Here is a 22,074-nt window from a genome sequence, read left to right as displayed (position 1 = left end):
TTGCGAGAGAAAAAGTTTCGCGCATTGAGTAATTTGGTTTTCTCTGCCCCTGATGAATTCTTGCAGTGAAAATACTTCTACAGCGATGTTTTAGTCTTGCATTATTGTATATGTTAAGTAGTACATATATTTGGAGAAAAATAAATAATCGTAAATTTCAGAGAAAAGTATAGAAATTATTTCTATGTGGAGAAATTGTTATTCCTATGTGATTTCTATGTGGTGGTGGGCTAGAGGACCAATAGATACTATAAATTAAGATATAATTAAGGTATAATTTTCAAAAATTCAGAGGATGATTTCATTGATATTTAGTAGAAGAAAGGCACATACAGCTTTAAAAATACAACGACAGATTACACACAAGGAAATAAAAATTTGAAGAATTAAATTAAAAAATAAGAATGCCCATAGGTAATTAAGTTCATACACAAATATCGCACTTCCGGGATCTGTCTTTCGCTTTATTATCTTCCTGAAAGGAACATTGAGCATGTACAAATACTTACACATACTGCTCTGAAAAAGATTTATTTAATGATTACACAAATTTCTCGTTTTCTTATACCATATCACCATTTTGGAATTAAACTTTTTTGTAAATATCCAAGCATATTACAAATAAACTAAAATTCACATGATTTTTAAAGTTATGAAGAGAATATTGAGTTGAGAATATTTTATGGTGTTGGAAAAAATTACTAAGTCGGGTAATTCCATGCGTCGTGAAATTCAAATATTACAAACATTGTCTCCGCAATTCTCAAATGTGTCTCAAATTATTTATTTGTGACAAACTTCATTACTAAATACTAGGGCCTTAAGAATTACCTAGCCAGGTTGTGTTGCGGAAGTACGGAGTTCATAATTTCATCACCTTAACCTTAAATATTTTATTTCTCGTTTAATTACATGTTTGGTTCACTTAAAGGCGTTACATGTCTGTACGTTAAATTTCACACAAAACCCTGGAGAATTATAATGCCAAGAAATTTCAAAGCTATTATATCTACATGACAAAAATGTTTGAGTAAGAGTGTAAATTTGAACACTGTTTTTTCACTGTAAATAAATGAATATAGAATTGCAGTTTAAAAGCATTAAATTTGCATTTGTTAGAATTCCCACGCTGGATCCTAAACAGTTATTAAAGAAAAAAAATTTGGGTATGGAGTAAATTTTAAAAAGGATAAAAGTTATGTTCGTTAAAATGGTCAGTTTAAAGACTGGTTATCAGTAAATGATTAGTTAATATGCGAAAAAAAGCACTTGTACAGCGATTTTTACTTCCTAACATGATTGCATAGTTGCACATTTGATAGTTATTTATTTTAAATCTTTTGTAATTTACAATTCCTTTTTACTTTTGACAGTTTTTTAGGCATATCACTTATATGATTTTCAACAATAATGGAACAACAAAATTATCTTAGATTTATTTTACTCGTTCTTAAATCTGAAATACGTCAAAAAGTATAACTGATGAGAGTAAGCATTAAAGCTCATTTGATGTATGCGTGTGTGTAAGTAAAGAACTTATACTAATAACCGGAAATATTTGACTGCTAATTTGAAAATGATAAATTGATAAAGAAATCTAATATTTCAAAAAATAAGTATGTAAAAAAAATATCAGCTGCTGAGTATATATAATTGATCATGTTACGAATGACTTAATTTATAATTTAAAAGTTAGAAAGGGAAAATATAAAAAAGTAATGGCATGCACTCCAAGAAGAAGACATCCAATACTCACGCATGTGACCTATGACGTCAGCGCCAGTTAATTTTTATCAGCATAATGGCTTATTAAAGTTAAGGTAAGTATCTCTACATAACTTAAAATGTCAATTAACGTTAAATTAATTATATACAAAGCCGTATAGTTTATTGAATATGTTGAAATATAATTCTTTCTAGTCTACTTCTTTTACTTAACTTAGATTTATTATTTGTTTGTGTATTTTACTGTAACCGTGATATATTTGCTGTTTTGTGTACCTGGCAACTTCGATGCATAATAAGTTTACTTTTCTACATGCCTTCGTGCTTATCTTTGTGTTAAGTCTTTGTGTAAATATATGATGGTAGAATTGAAATCTTTATGAAAGAATCTCTTTGAGAGAATATAGGTTGCGTCATTTAAGAAAATTGATTGGCTTGTCTTACTCAAAATAGAATGGAAAGAGCAGTTGCTAACGTAAACAAATGCCACGCTTCAACAACCAATCACGATCAAGATACCCTCACTATGTCACTCGCAGGTATCCCATTGTTACACTAAAATTTTTAAAAATGCTTTTTTTTTAATTTTTTAAACTATAAATTTAAAATTTATTAAATCATGAAACTTTTAAAAACACGTTTATTATTTTTAATTAGTATAATAAAGAGGAATGACATTTAGGAAATCTATAAAGAGATTCAAACAATTAATTCATAATAAGGCAATACTTTTTGTCATTATTAAAGAAAAATCTGTCACCATATTGATATCATAAACTCAAGATCAGATTGCATTCTTCCCATAATCACAATAATGCAAAGAAAACCCTAAAACAATTGCTTAGTTATTGCACAGTGCATCGTCAACAAAACATTTCCAAACATTAAAATTAGATGAAAAGTTTTATCACCACCAGTCAAAATTATCACCACTCGTTTTTAAACCTCTTCCGAATTTATTTCTACATAAAGTACTTCATTTAAATCAATTTTACTGTAAAACTTAATCTACTTACCTCATTTATTTATTTTACGTAATCATACTGTAGGCATGTGCATGATTTAAGCATCATAAGAGAGTGACATACACGTGATTGAAAATGTCGAACGTGTATTATGTTAGTTATACATCATCTTTGCTTCATCTTTGAAAGAAGCTCAGATGATGCATATTATGCTTCATCTTTGAAAGAAGCTCATGATATTAAAGATATTTTTTTGCGAAACTGCAAGAGTTCAAAGTTTAAAGCTGTAAAGGGGTAATTAAAAAGTTTAAGAGTAGAGCACACTGTGAAATTTTTACAAAATCTATTTTAATTTTTACATATTCACACAATAAGAACCTTTGGAAATTTTTATTTTTATTTTATAACCGGCGTTCAACAGCCGACCCAATTCTGAGTTTACGACTAACAATGAAGAACTCCGTAGTCTTATAATTTCAAACATAGCCTAGAAGACAAGGGAGCTCTTGGATCAAGCATTGGCTGGAACTCGGCTTCGTGGAGGACATTCTCTTGGAACTAATCCGCATTTACGTTACGTGGAGAGGAAGACCACGAAAACCTACCTGAAGGTTACCTGAAAGGCATTGGGTCTCTAACTCATGATCCTTCTACCACTGAGGATATTTTACGTCATCACTGTAGCAAGCGCGAATCATCACTGGGATGTCATATAGACCAGTCATCACTGGGATTCGAACCTGAGTCACCTCATTAAGAGGTGAGTGCTCTATCTCCTGAGCCACCACGACTCTTTTTTGAGCTTATTGTCGCTATCATGTATATGTTGAAGCTCAGCTTGTTTTTACAGCATATTTTGCGAGCATGGATTAAATTAGTTTTTGCAAAATTAATGATTATTTCTATATACAACGTTTTTTTATGCACACAAAAGGGATAATTTCTTGAATTTTTTCTACTTAACAATTTTAACTACATATTTTTGAGTAATGTACGTAAACTTGGGCATAAGATTTTTTTTATGTTTTTTAATGAAAATTTAAAAGCAAGCCTTAAAAGAAATTAGAGTTTATCACTTAATTTGTCGAAAACTATTATTGTGATCAAAATTATCTATGCAGCGAAAACTAAATTAGTTACATTAATACCATGCCGACCAGGTGGCCGAGTGGTTAGCGTGCCTGACTGCGGTGCCAATGGTTGCGGGTTCGAATCCCGATAAGGGCATGGGTGTTTCTTTCTTTTTCTCTCTCTCTGTATTCTACATATTTTCTTCTGTGTGGTTGTAACCCGCCCTATAAACGGGTTTGTGGTTGTATGACGTGGGCGACGCTACTCCACAGCCGTGGCTTAGCCATAGGTGCTCACTGGGTAAAGATAAGAGAGTAGCAATTCTGGCCTTTCTGTGGCCAATGGGAACTAGACCCAAGTACCCGCCATTAATCAATTAAAAAAATAAAAAATAAGGAAAAAAACATTAATACGAATAATTTTTTAAAGCTGTCAGATAAATAATTATGATATCTACGGTTAGAACAATGCTTTTTTGAGAGAATGTTTTTTAAAGTTTGTGAAAACTTATTGCTTCTATATGCACGTTAATGAAAAAAGCAAAACAGTATTACGTCAGTATTAAATCAGTTGTTGGAATTTTAATTTACATTTTCGGACAATTTTGTCAAATGTTTTTTTAAAAAAAGGAGTTTAATTTTAGTGCTTGGTGGAAAAGTATACTTTCCCTAAATTCCTAATTTTTTTTCCATGAATTTTTCACCCTTGAAATAGGGGGAAGGGAGAAGCCGTAGAAAATATGATCCCAATAGTTTTAATGTTAACTTCAATATTTGCGTATATATTCAGAGAAAAGAACTTTGAGTGTTTGATTTCTTAACTTAAAATGTAAGCTTTACTTGTTAGTTAGCATTGGCGATCGAAATGGGCTGCAGGAGGCGTAGAGCAGAACTCTTTTCCTATGGCAACACTTCACATGCTTTCCCCATTAGCGTGTGGAAAGTCATAGAGGAAGGAAGTACGTCAGTTTCTCTCTTGATTTTCATATAGATTGAAATCTTTTAACTTGAAAAACTATATAGAACTGAAAACTACATTAAACATAGTTCTAAAGAAAAGTATTATGGAAATTTTAAAAAATATTCTTATTAAATAAAAAGGAAAAATATTAAGAAAAGGGAAAATATCGTAGTACATTCCTATACAACTGAAAAGAGGAGGAGGAGGAAGGGAGAAGGGCTAAAGGCATGAAACCGGTCTCTCGCCAGATGGCGTATTCGAGTGTTGCGATCGCGAATATTTACTTAAACCTCTAAAATGAGTCTAATACGTGCTTTTTTTCTTCCCCGCAATATACGTAATACGTAGTTTATTATTATTAGATACATTTTCAAAGACCGACTCTGTTTAAAATTCTGGACTTTTTATTTTAAACTGTCTGATTTAAAATCAGGTAGAATTTATGTATTTGTTAATTCAGAAACTTTTTAATTATTATTCAATTAAATAATAGAGAACTAATAAATAATCTGAAAATCATTCTTGCATGAATTTATCTTCGGATAAAAGAGTTTGATTAAATTATTGTGTGCAGATATACTCTTATTCACTTAAATAGAAATATAGGCATAATTCATAAAAAGTAATATTGGCATTAAAGGCTATAAAGATTCGGCATTAAGGGCTATAAAGGCTACCGCTCGATCCATTATAACTGCATCGAGAATCCAATCATTTAGTACATAACTTTGCATATAATCTCATTTTTTTTCACTTTTTACTTATAGTTATTTTTTTCAAACGAAGTTAGAAAAATAAGTGACCCATATACATTAGGACTAGTGATTTTTGCATAGATTAAAAAAAACACGTGGCAGATTAATGGTCCCAAAGGGTAATTTGTGGAAAAGATATTATTTATGTCAAAAATATTGTAATAATATATTGCAAAATATGCAAACTGCTTTCAGTATTGTTACACCGTGTACAAAAACGCCACCGGAGTACGATCACCCGCAAGCGGTGACCATTTTTTTTCTTCTAAAAGTGGATGGAACACTGAATTGTGTTTATTTTTGGATTCAGTCAATGTAATTGGTGGTGAATAATATAAAACTTTTGAGTATACATTGAAAATTCCATTTGCCGTACAGAGCGGAGGAAAACCTGATTGGAGACTTTTTCATGAAAAAAATATATCACCAATCAGGTTCCATTCTCTCTTAATAACGCTCTAATGCTGTGCGTGAATAGCATACAGTAAAAATAGACATTCTGAGCGTTTTTTTATTATAAAACAAGCTACAAGCTAAATATAATGCTTGAGCTGAAGCTTGAGAACTATTCTATATCAATCAATCAATTTAACTTCATAACATTGCTGTAGGTTGCAGTCCCCGAGGTTGTGGTTGTGATATTTTGTGAATCTAATTTTTCTGCCGATTCGAAAAATATTGCTTTTAGTATTTTTTGGTAAGAAGCATACGCTAAGATTTTAATTTTGTATGGATACATAAAAACATCTTTGCCATTTTTCTAATTTGATTCCAGGTTTTACTATGAGATTGGAATTACTTAATACATTCTTTAGCTTATAGAAAGATTTGAGCTATTACTGATACTTTATAAATAGTGATTGTATAAAATTATAGGCTTATGTACTATTTTTCGTTCGTTTAAAAGTTTTGTTAAACTAAATCATCAATTGATTTATTAATAAAGAGTGGTTCCTAGAAGGGTGATTCATATTTAGAGGATACTTCTGTTTCATGATATGTCGCTTCAACTACAATCACCAAGGGGCCAAATGGTTTTTAAACTTGCAAATTTATAAATTAAATTGTTGAGGTTTGCTCGGGGGGTTTGAAGGGTGACTTCCACCCTTCAAGTTGGTTCTTGTATGTAATTTTTTTAAATTTATTATTTTATAATTTTCAATAATTGATGATTATTTTGGCGTGATTACGATATGAAAGTATTTCCGATAGTTACAAACTACATTTCCGTATCGTCGTCTGTGTCAGAATATCCTCAATTTCAAGACAGCATCCTAAGAGGAACTGAAAGAAAAAAAAAACGTCAGAGAAAGGGACAAACTTAAAAGGTATAACCCGTAGCCAACCCTTGACAAATCTTTTTTTTCTATTTAAAAATTTGCAAGTTTAATATCTATTCAACACCTTGGGGATCGTTGTTGGTGCAACGGATCACAATATGGAAACAGGGTGCATAGTGCTTTTTAAAAGTGCTTAAAGGTGCTTATTTTTGATATTCGTTTGCTAAAAGCCCTTACAGGTGCTTTTTTCATTGGGTATTTTTAAAAAGTGCTTAATTTTCCCTTTTCGAAAGTGAGATTTTTTGTACTGTGTCTATTTTCGTCACATATTATGCAAAAGCGTGCATTTCACATTGTTCTGTTCAACTTTTTCACGATTGATTCAATCACAATCCACTTTGCCTACTGTCGGTCTTAAGCGTATGAAAGTGCCATCATTTTAAATGTTTGATGAAATACTTACGAGTCTGTCTGCTGAGCAGGGTTCAGTTAGTTTATTGGACACTCATGTGCAACTCTGCTGCATTTTGCAAGATATTCTCAATTTCAGACATTTTCCACCCTCTGATATCGAACCGAAAACTTTCTTAATCTTTTTATAATGGCTAATATAATCAAGAAAAGTTATTTTCGTCCAAAACTAATTATTTTATCATGATCATGTAAAGTCTTTGAAAATTATTTTGCAGTTTTGTTAATGTATATAGTGCTTAAAATTTTTTTTTTAGTCTTAAAAAGTTCTTAAAAGGTGCTTATTTTTTGTTCAAAGATTTGGCTACGCACCCTGGGAAATATCCCCAAATTTCTTTCATCATTTCCTTTTCTCTTGTTATTTAAACATAATAAATAGTTTAGTAATAATATTTCTGTGTTTAAAAGGTGTATAAGTTATTTTTTAGGGAGCTGTTTAAAAAGTTATTAGAGTTAGAGCCTAATTATAAAGATTCTTAAAGGAGCCACAATTAAAATAATTTTTTACGTCAATAAATAACTTAACTGTCCTTTAATATCATAAACATTTTAGAAATAATTAGATAAAATGTTGCTAATTTCTTATTCAAAAAGCATGAGTAATGTTTGTAAAGTAACTGTAAGTTTTGCGCATGTTCTTTTCTTTAACAAAATTAATTTAAAGTAGTTTTTTTTAAACTTCTAATCTCGACATATTACTTAACATACTTAATTCTTAAAAACTGTTTGAATTATTGAAAGATTTAAATTTTTTAACATTTCAAATTAATACTTCAGAGTTATGGTCATAATACAGATTTTTTTTAACTGAGTTCAAAAAATACTTTTTAAAAAAATGCAATTTTTCTGGTTTTTAAATTGTTATTTAGTGGCCTAATTGTTGTTTAAATAGCTTAAGGTTCTTTCTCAAATCACTGAGGCTATTTGAGTTTTATATTTTGTAATTATGATTTTTAGTTTGTTTATTTTAATAGATAATCTGATGCGTTTCTATTCTTTAATTTCAGGGATTCATAATGGCAAAAGCAAAGTCAACGTAAGTATTTTTTATTCACTTGTCAAGTTTCTTTTTTTAGTTATAGTAGTACTTTATTTATGTCTCATTAGAGCTGCACAATGAACCACTAGCAACTGCCTGGAAAACATCCCTGAGGATGATCTGAAGACGTGCCATCAGAATATTGAACCTCTGAGGAGAAAATGGCAAGCTTCCCTCCTTTGAAACTGTATGCAAAGATGTGCACTTTATAGTAGAACAGTTTTATGATGATTGAAATAGCATCCTCGTCCCCTTGACTTGCTGATCAAAGTGGTCACCCACCCGTTCACCAACTGTTGCTTGACTTCAGTAATCTACTGGAAATTCATCTTAAAGATCAGTCCGTCTCGGGACTTCTTAATTATTTCCTGTTTTCATTTAAATTGTTATTCATATATTAAAAGATTAAATTGTTCTAGAATCTCGTTGTATTTTTCATTCTGTACAGGCATAACTTTATTCATGATATTAAGATTTATCAAATTTGCTAAATAGTTTTTATGCGTAAAACTAGATTTTAGTATTTCTGAATATTTATTATTGAAATCTATAAGTGTTTATGAATTGTTCAAGCTTGATTAATTTATAAAATCACTGATTGCTATAATTTCTTTTTATTATAGGCATGTTTTAGTTTTACTAAAGAGCATGATAACTAAACATAAGTTTCCAGCAATTAGACCCAGGCAAGCAGATAAATTGGAAATGATAAAATTTGATCCTTATGGTAAGTAAATGCAATTCATTATAAAAGCTTAGTTAGTTATTTGTAAATTTTTCTTCTGCTACTTCAGTTTTAAACAGTAAAATCAGCAATAATAGCTTTATTTATTTTTATTACTGCCACTAAATTCAGTGCTCATTAAATGTAATAAATAATGTATGAATCTGCACAAAGACTAATGTTGCTGTTAATCCATAAACATTTATAAACCATTTTTCATTTCTATTGCTTTACTGTAACAAAAATATATTTATTTATTGATTTATTTTAGTTAAACCTAACAAAAAAAAACTATAATTAGTTTAATTTTATTTTAACATTTGGAAAATAACAAATTTTATGCCAGTTTAATACTTTTACATTTCATCAAATATCTTGCAATAGATTGCAGTCGTAAAATATTATGAGGATTAGATCTTTTGTCTTTAACAAATAATTTGTCTGTTTTTTTTATGGGCATTTTTAAAGAACATGGTATGTGTAACTATGAAACTAAATCATAACTTGTTTTTAAAAACTTCTTTATTTTATTAAATTCTCAATTATTTTTTAAATGTGCACAAATAAAGTATAATTTATTTATTTCTCAACATATGATAAGAATTTAGACTTAAAATAATCAGGGCTGTATTAACTATGATTTTTAGGGACCTCTTAAAGTTTATGAAGGCATAATTGATTGTTGTGATTTTTCTAAAAAAAATATTATATATTTTTATGCTCAATGTCTTACAATTTTTCTTTAGAATCCTTTAAAGTTTGATGTAGTTTTAAATTTAAAATTCCGGAGATAGATAAAAAAAAAATTATCTTTGCTACTAGCCCCAATTTTTTATATTTTCTTCTTTTGCTTTTAAATCATAAGTTCTTGGTTTTTCTAACTAATTTTCTGTATTTATCTACAAAACCTCTAAAGTTTCCTGGAATCTTCATCGTCAAAAATATTACAAATTTAGTAGAAATGGAAAGTTCAATTTTTAAAAATTGTATGTTTGGTAGTTTTTACAAGATGTTTTTGCCAACAAGGACAATTAATGGTCAATGTAATTTTTGTAAAAAATATAAATATTTTAAAAAGCTTTTTTTCTTTTGAATTTTTCTAAAACAAATTTAATTGGAATTGCATTCCATAAGAAGTTTCAATATTTCTGAATATAGATAAGTTTTGATTATTTGTTAGACCTCAGGCCCCATTCATTATACCTTAACCAAACTCTAATAATTATTAAATTTTAATTTTTTGGATTTATTCATAGTATTTATATTTTTAATTATATAAATAATTTTAATAAAAATAATATAAATATTTTAATTAAAGTATTAAATATTTTTAATTATAATATGCTTTTAAGAATTTTATTTTATAAAATTCTTAATTATATGTTACAAATTAGAGGATGTTGTCATATTGAATTTATACAACTGATTAACAATAACACATGTCTAATATTTTTTTTAAAAAACTCTATAAATAACTCATTCTAATTTTTTTTCTTTTTTTGAAAAATTATTAGTAATATATAACAATAAATAATGTTTCCCTTGTTTAGATATCTCTACCAACTTACAAATAGTCTTTATGATTTATGAGGATGTTGAGTTAGAATAAGAAGCTTGAATTTATTCAGTTATTTGTTTGTAATAATTATTAATAAATCCTACTGCATCTTTAGTAATAGTAAAAAATAAGAAAAAATTCCAACTTAAATCAAATAAATCTTATTTGTTAAAAATCATATTTTTAACAAATCTTTGTCTGAATACAAAGGGAAGTTAAGTTGAAAGGTCTAGAACAAAAGTTCCCAACTAATCTTGGCTCATCCCTTCTTTTCACTATTGCTAGAAGCTCATCCTTTGCACATAATGTATTTACTCAGATTATTTCTTAACATGTTTATAGTACACATTACAGTTAACATGCTTAGGGTATAAAAGTTTTACAAGGGTTTAATAAACTTAGGGATTTTATGTTTACTAATTAATTGTTTAGACAAATGACTTAAGTTCTAAATATAAAATATTGGTATAGCTAGCAAGTGTTTTATTAGTAACTTTTTATTTAATGGAAAACCTATGAGCATTCTTTCTAATTCTTGGAAACACTGAGCTGTGCTAGAAAGATCTACTTTTAACATCCAATCTATTTTTGAGTAGTTTTCATTTGTAACAGAGTTGAAAAGGCTTATTTGCAAAGATAAGCCAACATGGGTGAAAACAATACCGTAACAGCTCTGTCTGCCACTCGGACTCATTAAAGGCCAAATTTCTGTATCTGATTTATTTTCAAGCATATCTTTAGGATTTTTTCTATAAAACAAATAGATCTAATACATCTGATGACTCTTATGAGAAAAGTATACCCTTAATCCATTTTTTAAAGATTCTATTTTCAGTCCTGCAGCAAAAAGCAAGTATTTAACAATTTAATCATACTGGCACCTACCCAACCTCTAGGTGAGAACTTCTGGTCTAGATTACTGTACGTTCCTTCGTTTTTATAAAATAGCCTTTGTAAGAAAAATAAATGTTCATGCGCTACTCCTTTAAATAAATTTCCATTTTTATTTGTGTAAGACTTTTTTTTAAGTTCTTTGAAGGCTCTTTTTGCACATGAAATAATGCTTTTTTGAAAATATGCTATATGTATCACGGTTATGAGTTGGTAACTGTTATTCAGGGCTATTTTGTAAAAATAAAGAATTTTGTTATCTAATTTTTTATATTTTGAAAAATTACTTCAACTGTACATTGTTTTGGATCATAAAATATGTAAAATTTGAGAATTATTGATTTTTTTTAGTTGGTAAAAGCTTGGCAAATTAGCTTTTCTTAAAAAGTTTAGCAATTTTTTAACATTAAGCTATTTGTCCAACAATTTTTAAGAGAAAATATATTCTCATCGTGGTTCTTCACTGATTAAGTTGGGGTCTGTAAGTATTGTTCGGGATAATATCATTGTAAAAAATTATCATATACTCAAAATTATTATCATAATACATCATAGAATATATTATGCTATTGCATTAATATCTTAGTACTAAAAGTTCATATGTATGTACTAAACTTAGTAATAGCAATTTAATGTGTGCAAACTAATACAGTTTGATATTCTTTTGTATGTGTGTAGATATTAAAACTATATATGATCTCTCTCTCTTTTTTTCTAGTTCAGAGAAATGTGCTGTATAAAGAAATGAAGAAAATTCGTAGTGTCAAGGATTAATAGTTTTGTCTATTTAAAAAGTCATTTTACTTTTCAGTGTATATTACATCTTACTTCTTGAAAGACAATAAAAATAATAGATTGTAAATCTGAAGTTAAAGTTGTAGTTATTATCTCCTTTCCAGTATACAGGAGTTCAAGGAGCCTGTGGCTTTTTAATTACCATTCTCTAAGTAAATTTGGAACAACATTTTTTATTTTAATGTCCGTAATAAAATTTCAGGTATTTCTCCCTAAAAATATGAACTATAAACTGTTGATTTATTGTTTAAACAACAATAAATCAAAAATTTTTTCTTTATTTTTTCAATGATTTGTGGGTCCCGCAGTGGACTGATCGTTAAGACAAGCATCACTGGCTACGGTCAGTGTGCGGGTGGGTGACCACTTGGATCAGTCTGCTTAGGGACCGAGGGTGTGCGGTTATTGGTACCGAAGCGGGGGTGCCATCCCCTCCGCAGAGGATCAAAATTGTGATGGCATGTCTTCTGATCATCCTCCGGGATGTTTCCCAGACCGTCGCCAATAGCCCATTGTGCAGCTCTAGTGCGACGTAAATTAACAACAACAATGATTTATGGGAGTGTTTTAATCTGTTTCGTTTCTTTAATTGGTAGACTTTTTTTAATTTGTTTAAATTTATGGAATAGTTTTGAAGAGAAAAGATCTCTAGATATTATTTTTCATTAACAATTGTTTTTGTATTTATGTTTAAAAAAATGAAATCTTTATTTTATCATGTTTTATTGTTACATTATCATAACAAAATACAATTTCTTATCTATAACAACTTTTTCAACTTGATAAAAGCCACTTCCAAATTTGCTATTATCAAAAATTTCACAGATTTACAGTACTTTGAATTATTAATTTAATAATAATTCACTCATATCATAAATAAATATAACCAGCATTTAAAAAAGTGAATAAATAATTAAACTGTTATAATTAATTTATAGGAACATTAAAATTTCACTTAAATTCAGAAAATTATAATTAACATGATTCTTTATTTTTCAATTGTTAATACACTATAAAAAAAAAAAAAAAAACAAATAATTTGAAAATGTTAGTATAAAAATTTTTTTTAGTTGTAGTATTTGATTTTGCTGTATAAATCACCATTACAAATACATACAGTAACGCACGATTCCTTTACCAAGATAATAAACAATAATTTGAAGTTTTTACAAAACAGCACAAAACTTAGAAATATAGCATATATCAAAAAGACTTTTCATATGTTAACCAGGAAATATACTTTTATTCATCTTGTTTCACAGTGGGGACTTTTCTTTATAGTTATTAGCAGTTTAATACTCAAGTAATTTGCATGACGAAAAATGTCGTCATGCCTATTGCAATAGCAGTTCGTGAATGATCGAATATTTGGTCATACCTAGTTAATAGATAAATGGAGATATAATTTAAATAGATTAGTGGAGCAAGTGTATAATGCAGTTTTTAGATATTTTTTAATTCGAACTTCAAATTTTTGTTAATATGTTATATTCAAAGTGTAAATATAGTTGTAAATTATTCTTAAAATCAAGTATTCCATTTAATCAATAAATTTTAATTGGATATCCAAGCAACTAAAATATAATAAAGTGGATTGACCTTTTTACATAATTGAGTTGCATTATTTGCAAACAGATGCATAATTTCAATTTAATTTTCAATATTGGGTTTATTAACTGCTGCATTTAATCAATACAGTAACTAACACGTACAGTTATCAGTATTCTTAACAGTAATAAATGCTTCAATTAATATATCATTTTTATCTTTGTTTATAAATACCATTAGTAAAATCCATAAGATTTTTTTGAAACTTAATAAATTGAAATTTTTTTTGAATGTTATTAGTTTTACTGATGGATCAAAATGTTTGCAAATGATGTATCAATCAGCAAAAAGAAAAACAAGCATTAAATAGTAAGGTAATTAACACAAAGCCAGTTTTGAAAATATATTTATAATTTTTAAAATTGCTAAAAGTACTCATCTAATAGTAACAATGATTTAAAATTTCAATGTAAAAATATCATTTTTTATTATTTTCAATAGGCATATAAAATATGAAGAAGTTTTTATGTATTTAAAATATTTACAAGTTCTTTTGTTTGTTATTAATATATTAAAATTTCGAGAAACATTTCCTTTTTAGAGATTTATGTTTGTGAAATGCAACTGAATAAAACAGAACTAAGTACTTATTTTGTAATAAATAAAATTAAAAATAACAAATGTGTAAAATAAACAAAATATATATAAATAAGTTGTAAATATAAAATAAATCTATAATTAAAATATCTCACATCATACTGTATCAAGTCACTTTGTGTCCATTTAGAAGGTTAAATATTTTACAATAATTTGATATATCCTAAATTAAACTTAATTTTTTCTAATAAAGTGTAAAAAAAAGTAACTAAAACATAATGACATAAACAAGTGATGAAAAAAAGAATCACACATCTTCAACTGAAAAGTTCACAGTTTTGGCAAACTTACTTCGCTTTCAAACACATCCATGCAATAATACCTTACAAGCAATGATTAGCTATGATATGCTTTAAAAACCTTTAAGTTATAGCAAGTATCACATGAACATTAAAGCAACTACTTTTCTATTCTACTTTCAACGACAGCTTTATAAACTAGACTTAATACACATAATACTATCAAATATGAGATAGTAAAATTTATTTGGACAGATACAAATTTCACTTGGGTAACATTTAGTATTTTAATATCAACTAAAAGTAGAGGTTGCCCTTTAAAAAAAATATTTATCTTAATATAACCAATATGTGACATATTTCTTCAATAAAAACTATAAGATTAACAAAGTCTTTAACTAGTTAAATATTTGAATGTATAAGCTTTCAATTTGGACAAAAAGTAGAGCTTAATTAAGTAAATGATGTGAAATTTGGCATACCTTAGAATTGCCAAATAATTTCACACACAATTTCATTCAGTTTTCTCTTGACTAACTATTATGGTTTCTTTACAATAGCTGTGGGAAAAAACCGAAGTGATTGGATTTAATAAAACAAATACCTTTTTACCCATTCACTGATTTTTTTTTAATTTTCAATTGAAAGTTTTTAAAGAACTTTATTATAAAATCAGACAAAATAAACTTATTGATTCTTTCTGGAAATCAGATTTTCAAATTCTAGAATATGATAATCTGTTATTCAGGGGTTATATTTTGTAAAGAAAATTTTAGGACTTATAATATTTAGACTGGTTATTTCTATGTTACTAAATTAAGACAGCAAAAGAGCTGTTTCTTGTAGTCGTCAAATATTTACTAAATTAAAACATAACTTGCAGAAAATTTTCTGATAAATTAATATTTATCTGCTTTAGTTTTAAACCAACACTCTAATTATAATTACAAAAATATTTCAGCAGCATTTTTTAATTATTTGTAACTTTGTTCAGAAATTAATTTAAGTTTCAGAAATTATTAATCCGGTGCTTCTTTTTAAAAAGCTCGTTTCTGTAATCAGCACAAAATTATTCATAGTTCCAGAAATTTGCTGCATCAAAAGAACAAAAAACAATTCTGAATATTTTATAGGGCTCTGGCAATAAAATATATTTAAATAAAAAATAAAATTCGATAAAAAAATGTTTTCACTAGAATTAAAAATAGAATTATACTAGTGTTTCGTGATACATAATAATATACATATGTATTACAATATCTAGAGAAAACTGATGGTACATTATAGTATTAATTAATTTTTAATAATAATATGTAGACTGTAAAAGCAAATTTGTCAAAGAATATGGATTCATAGTAGAATACATCTTTAAATAGATGTACATTTTTTTTAAATAGTAAAAAGATCGGCCCCTCAAATTTATTGCTATTGATCAGAAATTTTAATAATATATTCAAATCTTTAGATGAAATTTATTTTTTGTACTACAAAAAAAAATTTGCCTGTTTTAAAATTACTTAAAACATTTTAAATAATTTTCTCAAACATTCCAATTTAAAACATATGGTCATGACTTGGTAGGAAAAAAAACAAATTAGAATAAACTTAATAAAAATAATTCAATAAGCTTACAAGTTTAAAAATTTTTTTTTTTTTAAATAATCAACTAAAGCATTAAAAATGAAATAATAATAAAATATATGTTTGTCAGTAATAGTTGGCCTTTATAAACTTTTACAATGAATAAAATTGTGTTGCAGTCGAGGATTGCATTTCAATTTGTCCCATTTTAAATTGTAAACGTTGCAACCATTTCAAAAATGTAGTACTGATTGAAGCAGCTTCTTCTGGGGACCTTGAAGGAGGGCAACAGCTCACACAAGCTTGTAGTCTCATTTGCAAATTTCCGGACAACTATGTAAAAAAATTTAAAATATTTTAAATTTACAAAACTTAAAAGACATTATAGTGTAGAATTACACAATTAGTAAAAAATATTTTATAATTAGCGAAGATTTTCAACACAAAGAAAAATGCTTACAATGAAAAAATTATTAAATAAAATTAATGTGAAGAAAATAAAACTAACAAAAAGAATGATTTATTAAATGATAAAATCTACTAATTTACTTTTTTACGGTAAATTTAATCTTTTATAAAACTTAACAGTTGCTGATGAATAAATTGAAACTGGATTTTGTGCAGAAAAATTAAGTGATAGCAGTTGATTAAGAATTAAATTTTTAAGAAGTATGATTTTTTACATAACAAAAGGACAAATGTTTTTATAAAGAATAGAATGATGAAGAATAATGCAGCATTATCTTTCAGAACTAATAATTTAAACATGAATCTTTTGAGAAAGTTTTCGTAAACTCATTTCAGGGTAAGGCCTTGTTAATTTTCAGTATAGGTAACCACTTGTTCTTTGTTAATTCTATGGAAAAACATGGAAAATTTGATATGAATTTGTATACATAATAAGCTTGATTAAGTTGTAATATAAAACAACAATTGTGTTTTTAATTCTGTCTAAAGGAGTAACTACAAATCAAACCTAATCATAATTTATTTAGACGAAAGTACTAAGTGTTTTAAGTAGAGTTGATATTTTCAACATTTCTTAGCAAAGGTATACTTTTTTTACATAATTCTGAAAACTGTAGCTGTAATTCTTGTTTTGAACAAATTCTATTATAGATATAATAATAAAGTAATTTAAAATCACATTTAATCACTAAAAAACTACTTTTTAAAAATTATTTAAATTCAGATTTAATTATATATTATTAAGAATTAAAAAAAATAATAGATGTTAAAAGAATTCAAATCTGAATTCTTTTAACTTCGGTTTAAAACCAGGAAACTAAATTTATTCGTCAAACATTTAAAGAACCTTAAAAGCAATACAGAAAACATTTGCTTAATTTTTATAAGATTGAAAGATTATTGAAATCTAGATATATTTCAGCATGTGAAAGGAAGAGAGAGAAAATACAATTTACTTACGTGTCCTTGAAAACTATACAACACTGGTGTCCACATGGGTAAAAGCTAGAAAATAAAATGAAAATTGAGTTCAGTAAGAAATTATTAACTAAACTAAATTTAAAATAATTTTAAAATATTAATTTAAAATAGTTAGTATATGAATTAAAATTAATGGATGTGCAATTGTCATCAATAAATATAATGTTCAACAAATTATATTGTTTTTCATAACGACTTAAACAACTTTATTATTTATGCATCTTTAACTCTTACACATATTTTTGTACTTAATGACTTTTTCTTGAATACTGACCCTATTACCTGAGACAAATTTCTAATTTTAAAGCATATATGTGCAAATGTTAAAATTGAGTAAAATTACAGTTCTTTACTTTCTACATTTTGATATAAGTCATTTTAAGACAAACTTATAACTTTTTTTTGTTTCACTTCCTAAAATTATTTTAAACTCCTATTAAAACAATTTAATATTTCTTGTTTTTATTAGTTAAAAAATTATATAACTTTGTAACAGGGTTCCCACTCTTTTATCAAAGCAAAAATTAAGCACTTTTAAGGACTTTTATCAAAAAAATTAAGGACTTTTTTTCTAGAAATTAAGGACCTTAAAAATGGCATAATGATCAATAATTTATCTTCAAATAAAACATTATAGATTAATAATAATAGATTAAAAAATGGAATAGCTTTTCTTCAACTCAGTCATCCTTTAAAAAAAACTAAATAAAGAAATGTTTAATACAAATAATCTGCATCTAATTAAAATTAAATTGCATTTAATCACCTCACACAAGCTTTTAAGAATATAAAGGGCAGATTAAACAAGATTTTCTATTTTAAAAATAGAAAAAAACTGGGTAAACAGATAGAAATATATAAATTAAGATGGTAAATTCATTAAATTAATAAAAATATTATTTTGAGTGACTAATACTAAACCAAGGCAAAAAGAAACTAACAAATATAACTTTATTGAGGTTAAGACAATTATTTTAAACTAAGTAAAACCTAATTATAATAAGTTAAAGATTTATTAAAATCACAAAATATAAAAAATTTAATGATTAAAATCAGAATATATTTAGTACCTAACAATCAGGAAAAAAGACATAAATAAAGTACAAGGAAAACTTATGAATTACGAACTGAGAAACAGAATTTATTGTTAAAATAAGAGCTAACATAAATATTGAAACACAGGACAAGGCAGGATGTAATGATCAATTGAAATAAAAATGAAAAAATTCCATATCTAAAAATTGAAAATATAATGAAATAATTCAGTACAAAATTTATTGTGAATGAAGGGGAAAAAAGCGATAAAATGTAGTGGAATATAAAAGGAGATAAAAATCTTTATAAAATAGTCTGCTTTTAGTTATAAAAAATTGTATGCTTACACTGATAAGTAAGGCCCGGATTTTGATGACATTTGCATTCTTTTGCATTTTTGGACATTTTTTGTCTTTTAGAGCATTTTTTTAGATTTATAGGACATTTTTCTTTAAATTTTGGGGTGTATTTTGCATTTTAATGCATTTTTTAAAGTTTTTTGTTAATTTTTTCCAATTTTTACTATTTATTATCAATTTTCATTATTACACTGGCTTCCAAACAATGAAGAAAATCTATAGAATATTAACAGGTGAAGCAAAATCTTTTCAAATTAAAGAAGAATTGTAAGTAAGTGAGACTGTCTTTTTCAAGTACGCACCTATAACATCAGTAGACGTTGAAAGAAGCTTCTGCAGGAATGAAAATTTACTTTCAGACAAGAGACGCTCGTTTACATTTCAAATTATCAAAAAACATTTAATAATCCAATGTAATTCTGATATTTAGTAATATTATGAGATGGAAGTTGTTATATCCATTAAAGTTTCTATACAAAATAAAAATATTTTGGTGCCAATATATTTTCCTTTTTTTTGTTATTTTAGGATATAAAACATATTTTTCAAACTTTAATGAACGTAGAACAAGTATTGCATTGCTTTATATTTTTTAAATGAGTCATAATAATTTTAAAGACCGAAATATTTTTTTAATTCAATATTTTTACTTTATTTAAGGCATTTTTTGCGCAATTTTTGCATTTTTAAGGGCATTTTTGGCCCTTTTTAAGGGCATTAGTTGAGATTTTTTAGGTCATCAAAATCCGGGCTCTACTGATAAGCAATACTGCACCTTTGAGGAATTAGAATATATTCAATTAAAAAGTATTGTGTCTTGTATAGATATTGAAGGAACTAAAATAATCAACGATAAAAAAAAATTTGTTTGTAATAATTAAAGTATTGTCTGAAATTATAAAACAATAATTTGTCAAATAAATCAAAGGTAATGAAAATTGGATGCAAATATGGATTGTATATATATATTACTATTATTATAAAATGGGGAATAATGAACAGTGATCTAGTGGTCGAATAGTGACTGCCTACCCAGTGATCAAATAACATTTTTTTTAAAAAATCCTCAAGAATCATTATTGTTTATGTAAAAATAGGCCAGGGCGTTGTAAGAAATTTTATAGCGTGATAGATTGTCAGTCAGACTTCGTGATGTATCGCAATTTAACATACGTTTGAAATTTATCAATCAGAAATCTTTAAATCAATCAAAAATAAATAAAAGAAATAAATCTATAACAAAAGAAAATGTTAATTCTCAAAAAAAATTGCTTCTAATATCATCAATAGCATTGCTTAATTTTTTCAATTAAAATAGAGATGGATTGACTTAAGACTGTCTTAAAGATTGGCTAGTCTTAAGTAAAAACAAACAAACTTTATTTTAAATTTTTTAAAGTTAAAAATGACTTATATTTTTTAAAAATAGTAATAAAACTGTTACAAAATATTTTACATACATTACAAATTAAAAAAAAAAAGAAATGTCCACTTAGAAAAAAACATTTTAAAAACTATTTGTTGAAAAAAAATTTGCGTTTTAAACATCGTTAGGCTTTTGTTAATTAATTATTTAAAATAAAAAAGTTGTATTGACTAATGGTCAAACGGTTTTAATGTAAAAATACATGTAAGTTTCTTTATTTCTTTATTATTATTTTCCTATTTGAAAATGAAATAGACTAATTTAAATGTTTAAAAATAATACTGACTATCTAACAAATTATTAAACGAACACGTATTGAAGGAATTTTTAAAAAAATTTTTAAAAAATTCTATGTTTAAGAGCATTATTGTCAAGTTATTGAAAAGCGTTAAAACACTGCATAACTTTTTATTTAATTTAGAAAAATTTAGTAATTTTAACTAACAGCCAAATTAAAAAATTAAAAAAAGGAAGAACGCAAACTCTGTTTTAATTTCCTCAAAAATAAAAGTAAATTAATTAAATGTAGGCTTTGTTTTAATTTTTTTTAAACTAAAAGCGACTGAAGATTTATTGGTTTAAAAACTAATCAAATTCTATCAAATTATTATATTTACGTGAATTAAATAAATTTAAAAAAAAAACTTTTTATCACAAAGTATAAACTATTTAAATACAAAATATATAAAATATTAAATTGTATCACTTTTAAAAAGATCAATAAAGAATCTTTTGTTTTAATTCATGATTTCTTTTCTTTAATATATTAAGTTCAGAACGAAAATTTAAGATAACAGCAATTGCGCAACGATCGCCAAGTAACAGTAGGTCTGCTGAAAATAACTGACAATGTTAAATCCAGATAGAAAAAAAAAGTGACGAAATAATGCACAACAATCGCTAACTAGCAAAAGTCTCACTGAAAATAATTTACTTGAAATTTTATATCCCGTCGAAATAAAACGCACAGCAATCGCAAAATAACTCCAGCTGAAAATAATCTTCAAGAAACGTAAAATTGAAAGGTAAAAAATGGTGCATAAAGTAACTATGTATCACGTTCTATATTTCAACGCTGATCCTCGCTCTTGGTTATTCAATATCACGAAACGAACATCATCTTCGTAGCTAAAAATTTAATGAACATCTTCGCAGCTAGACGAAATCAAACTAGTCTTCGTCAGGGCGGTGATAGCGTTAGCATAGTCAAGTATCCTCGCATGTTAAACCACAAGCATCGTCTTACATCAGATTCCTGATGCTTCGCCTAGAATAAAAGTTATCATATCGGCCTGCCGATATGTGCGTTAAATCAATAATTCTCGATACATCGATTTAAAAATGTTTAAGGGTAGTGCTCGTTAAAATTGCTGCATCATAACAAAAACAAGAGTTTTTTTTTTTCTTTAAAGATGGGGAAGCCAAACAGAAATAAAAACAAAAAATCGTTCTCCTTTTTTATAAGAAAAATTGAACGTTGCAGATTATGCTTTGAGTGTTTCTCACAACCGGATCTTTAGAAAAAATGACGAAAAAGAAGGCTCTT

At 26.8% G+C, this 22,074-nt stretch overlaps 2 protein-coding genes across 4 annotated transcripts in view; one reads left to right on the top strand and one right to left on the bottom strand.

The window, feature by feature from the left end:
* The first annotated feature begins 6,036 nt into the window (after positions 1-6,036).
* On the top strand, positions 6,037-12,307 carry mRpL33 (mitochondrial ribosomal protein L33). Its single transcript, XM_087157266.1, has 4 exons — positions 6,037-6,173; positions 8,235-8,263; positions 8,890-8,993; positions 12,158-12,307. Exons 2-4 carry the CDS (start codon positions 8,244-8,246, stop codon positions 12,211-12,213), a joined length of 180 nt encoding a protein of 59 aa, XP_087013392.1. The 5' UTR covers positions 6,037-6,173; positions 8,235-8,243; the 3' UTR covers positions 12,214-12,307.
* A 3,557-nt stretch (positions 12,308-15,864) lies between these two features.
* Positions 15,865-22,074, bottom strand: part of unc79 (UNC-79 domain-containing protein) — an 86,729-nt gene continuing 80,519 nt past the window's right edge. For all 3 annotated transcript variants that reach the window (XM_087157263.1, XM_087157264.1, XM_087157265.1), the window contains 2 exons: positions 17,688-17,732; positions 15,865-16,592 (listed from right to left, as the gene is read on the bottom strand). In XM_087157263.1, coding sequence (XP_087013389.1) covers positions 16,413-16,592; positions 17,688-17,732 — 225 coding nt within the window. In that variant the 3' untranslated portion in view covers positions 15,865-16,412. The remainder of the gene's footprint in view (positions 16,593-17,687; positions 17,733-22,074) is intronic.

The sequence above is a fragment of the Parasteatoda tepidariorum genome, chromosome 2, assembly GCF_982258835.1.
Source record: "Parasteatoda tepidariorum strain Cologne lab strain chromosome 2, Ptep-v5.0, whole genome shotgun sequence".
Taxonomy (NCBI): Eukaryota; Metazoa; Arthropoda; class Arachnida; order Araneae; family Theridiidae; genus Parasteatoda; species Parasteatoda tepidariorum.
Note: the sequence above shows the minus strand (reverse complement) of the source record. Positions and strands in the feature narration are given on the sequence as shown.

What these genes read in the sequence shown, in the direction of transcription:
- mRpL33 (XM_087157266.1), top strand. Translation starts at nt 8,244, where the DNA reads ATGGCAAAAGCAAAGTCAAC. An exon ending in ATGGCAAAAGCAAAGTCAAC is followed by an intron (nt 8,264 to 8,889) that starts GTAAGTATTTTT and finishes TTTTTATTATAG; the next exon opens with GCATGTTTTAGTTTTACTAA. An exon ending in GATAAAATTTGATCCTTATG is followed by an intron (nt 8,994 to 12,157) that starts GTAAGTAAATGC and finishes CTTTTTTTCTAG; the next exon opens with TTCAGAGAAATGTGCTGTAT.